At 41.9% G+C, this 9,269-nt stretch overlaps 1 protein-coding gene across 2 annotated transcripts; it reads right to left on the reverse strand.

Moving 5' to 3' along the window:
- Window positions 1-5: 5 nt before the first annotated feature.
- Window positions 6-7,085, reverse strand: LOC131138247 (ras-related protein Rab-38-like). 2 transcript variants are annotated; one of them, XM_058087028.1, is made up of 4 exons: window positions 6,883-7,085; window positions 6,174-6,400; window positions 4,475-4,747; window positions 6-2,178 (listed from the first exon to the last, which is right to left on the reverse strand). In XM_058087028.1, the coding sequence occupies exons 2-4, from the start codon at window positions 6,391-6,393 to the stop codon at window positions 1,949-1,951; spliced, it is 723 nt and encodes a 240-aa protein (XP_057943011.1). In that variant the 5' UTR covers window positions 6,394-6,400; window positions 6,883-7,085; the 3' UTR covers window positions 6-1,948. The 2 variants fall into 2 exon arrangements, with proteins under 2 accessions (XP_057943011.1, XP_057943012.1); XM_058087029.1 differs by having other exon boundaries at window positions 4,475-4,752; window positions 6,174-7,085.
- Between the last annotated feature and the right edge of the window lie 2,184 nt (window positions 7,086-9,269).

Genomic DNA, 9,269 nt, shown 5'->3' on the forward strand with positions numbered 1-9,269 from the left:
CAACTTTCTGCAGGTATGTGAATGCGTCGTTTCACTTGTCAACACGAATGAGACTTTAATTGCAAGTTTGGCCATTTTTAGGGTTCGAAAGGTCGACTAATCTTTCACACGGCAAGATTAAAGTCCCCAATCCGATCAAATGGTTGCACTTCTTCCTTTTGGCGTGTGTGTACGTGTGTGTACATTTGGGAAAAGTCTTGTTCGTTGGATAAAGATTAGTGGCAAAAGAAGTTAAGGACACGTTGTTTCTTAAAATAAGTGACCCGATAGCTGATAGCTCATTAGGTTGTATGTATTTTTCTTGTTGAGGGTGCGCCCCCACCCCCCACAATAAATAAATCAAGCAAACACTGTAAATTATATATTCAATAAAAATATAAATATCCAAATATTTAGTATATACTGAATTATATTAATATAGTTTTTACACACACACATAAACACATGTATGACACACACCTGTTATTTTGTTTATATTATTCATTCATTTTCTACCGCTTTTCCTCACGAGGGTCGCGGGGGGTGCTGGAGCCTATCCCAGCTGTCTTCGGGCGATAGGCGGGGTACACCCTGGACTGGTGGCCAGCCAATCACAGGGCACATATAGACAAACAACCATTCACACTCACATTCATACCTAAGGACAATTTGGAGTCGCCAATTAACCTAACATATGTATTTTACAAAAATCCAAATAACGAATATATATTATTTTGTATACTCTCCAGTCTGCAGTGCGAGTAAATTGCCGGCAGAGGGCGCCACGGGACGAATGATAAGAACGGTCTTGATGACGTCATGTCACCCAAGCGTTCTAATGAGGTAAAGGACTTGGAGAGTGCCGGAGCGTGTGATTCTCATCTTTTTAGGCTCTTAATCCATCCCAAGACGGAAGAATCCAGGACGTTTAAGCTGGTTAATGCATCCTTTGGCCACATTTTTATTAAGACAGAGAGTCAGGTATTAAGTCAGGTTCCTAATGAGATCCTGCAGGTCCAGGATCAGCCTGAAGACACATTAGACTTGCTAAACTAATAAAAGCCACAAAGTTGAACTTGTTGACGAGCACGTTGGTCTGAACTGCAGTCGCGCACGTGAGCGCGGACCACGTAAGGCAGTGTGTAGTTTGTTTATGCAAGTGTGCAATAAATAAATGAGGAATTGAGATGATACATACATTTTTTCAGCCATATGGCCACCATGATGGTGAGCAGAATCCAGAAAATAGGCATTGAAAACATGTCCTGCTCAGTTATTAATTGTTAATCTAACAGTTGAAAGTTTAAAGCAGTGGGGACGCTAGAGGGGAGCCACCCCTCTGGCCACCCCATTGGCCATCTAACGATTCAGGGATCACCTGAATCACCACCCCGATGTGAGCAATGGTCTCACCTTAAATTTAATTGTGTGTGTGTGTGTGTGTGGTAAAGATAGTCACTAGCCGGCTAGTAGCTAGCCGGTGTGGTGTGGCGAGGTGTCGCTACGTCAGTAACAATGTTGATAATAATAATAATAACTGATGGACATGTAAATGGAGCATTGTTGGAGGATCTATTCAGGAAGCTTTCGAAGCACGTGCATTCATAGATGCCCTTTTTTTTTAAAGTTGTGACGTTTTCTATGCCGCTTAAGGATGGATGATCATGCTTGTACTGTATCATACTGACGGCTGGGTCTAATATTTTGAGCTTTCGTGTCATCATAGAAGATGCCAGAAGACTAATGAGGTGGCCAGTGAGTGTACTGTAGTTGCCATGGAAACAGACAATGACTCATGTAGAGAACACACACACACACACGCACACACACACAGTCAGTTATGAGCGAATAAGTTAAAATGCAGGTTTCCAAATAAAAGATGTGCAAAATGCCACAGATTGTTTGAGAAGACGTCGCACCTCCACGAAACGTCCCATTTAAGTCAAGGAACATCTGAAGACGTCTCGAGTCATCCAGTGGCTTCCTGTCCGTCCCTCTTGGGTCCTCGCGGTCCTCCAGGTGTGTCTGCTCCGTTCCATCCTCGCATCACTTGAAGCAGCCAGAGCAACTGCTGGACTCTCCCTGCTGGTTGAGGCGCGGTGAGACGGTGTCGGGCACAGACGTCCTCAGGATGTCGTGCTCGGTGGCCATGATGTGCTTGACCAGGAAGTTGGCCGCCTCGTTGATGTTGAGGTTGTCCTGCGGGAGAATGACACAAATTAGATCAAGCATGGAATCAGCAGGGGTGTTTTTTTATATTCAAAGAAAAAAAGTTGTCATTTTAAGAAAATAACATAGTATAGTAATAAGAGTAAATATAATAATAGTATGAGGAAAAATAACACCATGTTCACATCATAATGTTGAACTATTAAAGAAAAAAAATATATGGCAAAATATTATAAGAAACACAATTCTTTTTTAAATTAGGTTGTGGAAAAAGTCAAAATATTATGGGAATGAAGTCAAAATTAGGAGAGGACAATGCACAGGACCAAAGTTGAAATAGTTGGTAAAAAAATGGCATTTGAAGAGAATAGAGCCAAATATTGTAGCGATAAAGTCATCATAAAAATAATTATTAAAAGAAGTTTAAATAGCGTAAGTGGAAAAAAAGAGCTGTCATCTTTTGACATTCATTCCATTCATTTTCTACCGCTTTTTTCCTCACAAGGGTCACGGGGGGTGCTGGAGCCTATCCCAGCTGTCTTCGGGCGAGAGGCAGGGTACACCCTGGACTGATCGCCAGCCAATCACAGGGCACATATAGACAAACAACCATTCACACTCACATTCATACCTATGGACAATTAACCTAGCATGTTTTTGGAATGTGGGAGGAAACCGGAGTACCCGGAGAAAACCCACGCGTGCACGGGGAGAACATGCAAACTCCACACACACTGGAATTGAACCCTGGTCTCCTAGCTGTGAGGTCTGCGCACTAACCCCTAGACCACCGTGCCGCCCATCTTTTGACAATAAAGACAAAATATTAAAAAGAAAAAAGTTGCATTTTGACCAGAATAAATGTGAATTGTTATTAAAATATTAAAAATATTAAAACATCCACTGTATCATCTCTACAGGGGGGGGTGAACCTACACTTCATAACCTTTGAACTGTCAGAATGTGGAGCCCGGACGCCACAGCGAGCTAGCACCTTGGTGTCAGCATCATGTAAGAATAGTCCATGTGCTGAAGAAAAAAACACTCTAACGTCTCGAACTGACTGACTGATAGTTGGCACAGCTTTATTTTAAGATGTGTAGCAAAGCCTTTTTCTTTTTTTTACGGGCCAGGCTCATCTAGCTCGGGGTGGGTCAGGGGTGGAGTGGTATCTTATTGAGGAGGAAGCAGGCTTAAATATTTTTTTTAAAACTGCCTCAGAGGTGAAATACTACTAAAATTACATTATTTTCCCCCTAAAATATTATACCTTTATTCTTGTAAAATGAAGACTTTACTCTCACTAAGTTTCTCCTATTGTTTTTTTTCCATTTTCCAACTATTCCAACATTCCTTTCTTCTTGTAATTGATTTTAATAATATTATTTGGAGGCTGCACAGTGGTCGAGTGGTTAGCGCGCAGTTAGGAGACCCAGGTTCAATCCCACCCTCGGCCATCTCTGTGGATGTTTGTCCGGGTTTTTCTACTCTGGTTTCCTCCCACATTCCAAAAACATGCTAGGTTAATTGGCCACTCCAAATTGTCCATAGGTATGAATGTGAGTGTGAATGGTTGTTTGTCTATATGTGCCCTGTGATTGGCTGGCCACCAGTCCAGGGTGTACCCCGCCTCTCGCCCCAAGACAGCTGGGATAGGCTCCAGCACCCCCGAGAACCTCGTGAGGATAAGCGGTAGAAAATGAATGAATGAATGAATATTATTTGGACTTGATGTTATGAATGTATTCTCATATTATTATTTCCCCCCAACTTACTGTTCCAGAAATGACATTTTTCTTTAATATTTTACCTCTATACTAATAAATGACATTATTTTCTCTCTCTCTCTGATTTTTTTGTCTTTTTTTCTCTTAATATTGTGACTTTATTCTCTTGTTTTTTCAATTATTATTATTATTTCAATTATTGTTTCAATACATTCAAGTATTTCAATTTTTGTCTTGTACATTTTATTCTCCTCATATTAGGACTTTATTGCTCTAATATTTTGCCTTTTTCTGATAATATAACTTTTTTAAAACTGCAATTTAATTATTTTTGTTTGTTTCTCGTAATATTACAAAACCATCATTTTTATTTAATATTTCAACTTCATGGTCATAAAATGACATTATTTTCCTTATATTACTTTAATCTTTATGACTTTTTTGTTAGTATGCAACCTTTTTTTGTTAATATTTGGATTTGATTCTTATAAAATGAGTAATTTTTGTATTTTTGCTGCTGTTCTCTAGTTATATTTTTTCCAGTGTGCATGAAAAAAACAGCTGATCTAGAAAATGCGTCTATTGAACACCCCGCTGACCCTGGCGGAGGTCTCGAACCAGCCCGCAAAGCCGTGGTCCTTGCACAACTGCTCCATCTTGAGTCCGTTGCCGGCCAGCTCGCGGCCCTGGTCGCACTTGTTGGCCAGCAGCACGGTGGCGATGCTGCGGCCGTTGGCCAGCATCAGTTTGGAGTCCAGGTCCTCTTTCCACTTCACCACCGCCTCGAAGGTGGTGGGCCGCGTCACGTCGAACACAATGAAGGCGCCCATGGCCTCGCGGTAATAGACACGTGTCATGTTGCCAAAACGTTCCTGACCTGCCGTGACATGCGCACACACACACACGCACACACACATCCTTGTTTAGTGTTTTTAAGATGCAGCAGCACATTCCTGCAGCGTTATCATCACGCTGCACACAGTAAGCCACTTATTGACGCTGACAATGCTGCGGCCTGCGACTGTTTATGGAAGCGATGCGGACATGTTTGTGTTTGTGTGTGTGCGTGTGTGCGCGTGTGTGTGAAGACCAAGTTATATCTGTCAGCATGGCATTTCCCGTCTTAAACCGCTGCGTTGTTTGCCACCGACACAAACAAAGTTAGCTGTTGAATCACCAGTCATGTGACAGGACGTGCACTTCCTCCTTTGCGTCCATCAAATAAATGATTACAACTTGTGCTTGGTTTTCTTGGCCAAAAACATACTGATGAAGATCACGTTTTGGCACCGCGCCTAAAGGGGTGGAGCTAGACAAGTGCTACATGTCGATTGGTTCACTGGTAAAAGTAAAAAGAAATATTACACAATTAAAACGTAGCAAAGCGCTAGCACACATGCTAACAGGTCAATACCACACAGAAGGGCCAAAGTTGGAGAGAATAAACGTCTGTAAAGTCAAATAAAACTTTGAATCGCCATCATGAAAACTTTTGTTGTGTTTACTTTTTTATACTAACTATATTTTTACACTTCTAGGACGGCTAAGTTAGCTTTACCACGCATTGCCACAGTTGGACTCTGGAATAGATTAGTTCTATTTAAAACACTGGTCAAAGATCCTCTATATACGATGATAGGAACACTCTGTTGTTTTTAAGGACTGAATGCAAAATGGCTCATCAAAGATCATCTCTGTGATTATTGTGTAGTGATGTCAACTACTACAAAAAACATCTCTCCCAGGTTTTCAGGTGAGTGCTGATGTCCCCCCTGGGCAGGATTAGCCCCACAGGCCACTAGTTGAGCGCCGCACTAATACGTGTGGTCGCCATGGCAACCGGAGAGATGCTGCCCCCCTTTAAGTGTAGTATATTTTAATAAGAATTGAGGTATAGCTACACTGCTGTGTCATGTTGTGTGCGCCACGTGACCCTGCTGCAGCCAATGAGCTGTAACACGTCCGCGCGCGCGCGCGCGCGTGTGTGTGTGTGTAAGATGAATTTACACGCTAAATACTTTTATCCAAACCAACAACGGCTCTGCTGTCAGGGCCTCACACGCACGAGCTCACATGACTTTCGTGCGCGTGTAGGTGTGACAGTCACGCAGGGTGACGATGCCTCTTTTTTTTTTGTATGTTTACGAATTATCGTAATTTATTTCCCCCAAAACACGTTACAGGAACTATAAAGAGCACTTGTTGAAGTCTAGTTGTGAAAGGCGATTAAAAAAGTACTTTTGATGACTAAAAAAAAAAAAACAAAACAAAAAAAGAAAGAAGAAGTATTGTTCTTACCGGCTATGTCCCACAGCTGCAGGCGGACAGTGTCCGTGTCCCAGTGGAGCACCTTGAGAGCGAAGTCCACGCCGATGGTGGCTCGGTAGTTGGTGGAGTAGCTGTGGTGCACGTAGCGCCGGATGATGGACGTCTTGCCCACGCCCAGATCTCCTATGACCAACACCTTGTACAGGTGCTCCTTGCCCAGGCTCGCCATGCCGTTAGCCTGCTTGCTCATAATCCACCTGGACGACCTCACGGACCGCACACGCACGCGTACAATAACAAGAAGACACACCAGAACCGCCCCTACCCCGGGACACCCCGGCGGCTGTCTTGTAACCACACCCTCTTGCCTGCCTGATTAATCCGAGATGCTAATGCATTATTCATTTCATAGTTTTTATAGGAGTGTTTGCTAACTTAAGCGCCTTTTTGAGATCATTTCAAAGTTTAATGATCACTTCAGGAACAATACGTTTTTATCCAAAAGTTAAATTAGTTGAAAAAAGTGTGTGTAAAGATGTGGGGAGTTGAATGAGAGCATTGGGATATGGGCGTGGATGGAAGTGTAACAAAAAGCGAGGCCAATTGCGCTCATTCAACACTCAGTAAGTTTAGTAATAATAATAATAAGAATAATAAGACAATTTCTTCTACACCAACCCTCTGCCTGGCTGATTAGATCCAAATAGTCATAAAACGTCTCAGAACAGTCACACTGTACCTGGTAGTCTACATGGTGGGCGGAATTTCCCCATGCAAGACAACCGTCATGCCACACTGATGTCCTGTAGATACTGTACGTAGCTATCCGGCTGTGTGTCAGATGGACAGCCTTACCCTCCCACTCAAGCTTGACCAAGTCGCCCATAAACATGCCACGCACCACGTAGCCATGTAGCAAGAAAATAGCACAGCCGCGCATTCAGGGACATCGGGTCATTACAGTATTTTTGGGGGCAGAACACCCTGTTCTTAACACTATACGAAGAGAAACAGCATCGAGTAGTTCATCATCCCAGTAGATAAGTTTGAATGATTATTTTGTGCATTAAGAGTGGTTCATATCGAACATTTCATTTATATTGGTGTTCCAATTAATACCCGAACGAAGCACCGGTGAAAAGCTGGCACTATGAGTCGTTATTCATCTGGAAATGAGGCTATTGCGTTGGTTGTATGTATTTTTGTATTTCGAACATTATTAAGGAGGGGGGGGGGTCTTTTAAAATTAGGACATCATGGAAGGAAACAGTTAGATAAATGACACTTCATACTCAACGAGCTGGATCAAAACTAGCAAACTGCTGTCAGTGTTGTGCTAGCTTTTCTATGAATGGTGCATCGCCTAACTCCTCCGTTAGAAGTTGCCGCTGCCTTCACGGACACTTGGAAATCACAGAAAACACACCCATGCACCAAAATCACGTGATATTTACAAAACCAACCACTGTAAGACAATGTTACAACATGTTCTCCTATCAATATACATCCATGTTAAACAATTTGACTTTTTTTTTTTTAAAGACAGATACAGTATTGCTTTATGACACTTCTCTCTAGGCCTCTCTAAGCTTATGGGAGTATGCTGGAGCCTATCCCAGGTCGCCAGCCAATCACAGGACACAAACAAACAACAATCCACACTCACATTCATACCTATGGACAATTTGGAGTCGCCAATTAACCTAGCATGTTTTTGGAATGTGGGAGGAAACTGTGTTTATTTTGTGTAAGTTGTGCAGCAACAGTGCTTGTCTGTGTAGCATTATAGAGTGTGCATACAGGGAGCAGCGTTGCTAATAGCCTTTTCCCATCGCAATTAGTGGTTCTACCTGAGTTTCTTTACATGCTGGTAGTCCCGCAAACACATGACACATTACCGATGCTGTAGAAAACCTAAAACTAAAATACTAAAGCTACTTACCATTGAGAGACGTCTTTTTTTGAGAAAATGTGCAGTCACTACTTCACAATCAGATTCAGGATCCAACATGAATGTGAAAAGCCGGCATTTTAAAAAGATAAATCAGCATTTATTGTCAACTCCTATACCATTTATCAACTCCTATAAAGTTGGGTTTGCAGCAAGCGGCACCAAAAGTTCTTTTAAGCACTCAGGATTGTGACCAACCACAGCGCAGTGGGTGTTCCCGTGGGTGGAATACATTAAAACAGACCGTTTTCACGGGAAGCACAACATTCGAATAAATAAAGCTGGAATAGGTGCAGATTCTGGAAGATCTAGAAAGCTTTCTGTGCTGGTTATTGTGTGCGGCTGCTCTATAGGAGTCCACAACTCAATACAAAGGGCCCGAAAAATGACCATCATAGTTTTTTCCCCTTAAATTTGGTGAACCATAGCTATCGTGACTAGACAAAAAAGTGCACTCAAAACGCTTGGTGTCAGAGGGCGTGGTAAAACTGCTTCTTTGTGATGTCACAGAGGGGTGCATTTCCTTACATGAGCGTGTGCTGTAAGAAATACATATTCAATTCAATCCAAGAGAAGGATGCCAACATCAGAGTGGAATAAAAGATATGTGGGATGATTACATAGCTATTTATGAGTACTCATGTCATACTTTATGCTTATGTCGACAAGCAAAATACACAAAATGAATGAAACAATAAATGATGTTCAATATTTCAAGTTAATTAACATAAAAGGTTTACGTTCTTTAAGTGTGCAGGAGTCGGGGGTACGTGGCTTCAGGTCAAATATCTGAAGGGGTACATGACTGTAAAAAGCTTGGGAACCACTACTCTATGTAGGCTCAGGCTGTTTTTAAGGTCCTACTACAAAAACACCAGTCAAAGATCCTCTGTATGACAGGAGCTTTGACTATGTTCCAGTATTTAGAGATAGTGTATTATTTAGAAGTAATAAAGTGTACAATAGGTGTCATCATGTGCACTGCTAAGTGAGACTAATCATTTCCTAATAACAGGAGTCATGTGATCAACCTATAAAACATGACCATCAAGCGCCATGTTTTCATGTCAGGGAACATTATATTGAAGCGAAAAGTTCCTTTTGGTTTTGTTCATAGTCATATGGCCATATGGCCATTTCACATCATTAATATTACCAACATCACTCATAGAAAA

This window comes from Doryrhamphus excisus, chromosome 11 (assembly GCF_030265055.1).
Source record: "Doryrhamphus excisus isolate RoL2022-K1 chromosome 11, RoL_Dexc_1.0, whole genome shotgun sequence".
Taxonomy (NCBI): domain Eukaryota; kingdom Metazoa; phylum Chordata; class Actinopteri; order Syngnathiformes; family Syngnathidae; genus Doryrhamphus; species Doryrhamphus excisus.

What these genes read in the sequence shown, in the direction of transcription:
- LOC131138247 (XM_058087028.1), bottom strand. Translation starts at nt 6,393, where the DNA reads ATGAGCAAGCAGGCTAACGGCATGGCGAGCCTGGGCAAGGAGCACCTG. An exon ending in GCAGCTGTGGGACATAGCCG is followed by an intron (nt 4,748 to 6,173) that starts GTAAGAACAATA and finishes ACGGCAGGTCAG; the next exon opens with GAACGTTTTGGCAACATGAC. An exon ending in GGTTCGAGACCTCCGCCAGG is followed by an intron (nt 2,179 to 4,474) that starts GTCAGCGGGGTG and finishes ATTCTCCCGCAG; the next exon opens with GACAACCTCAACATCAACGA.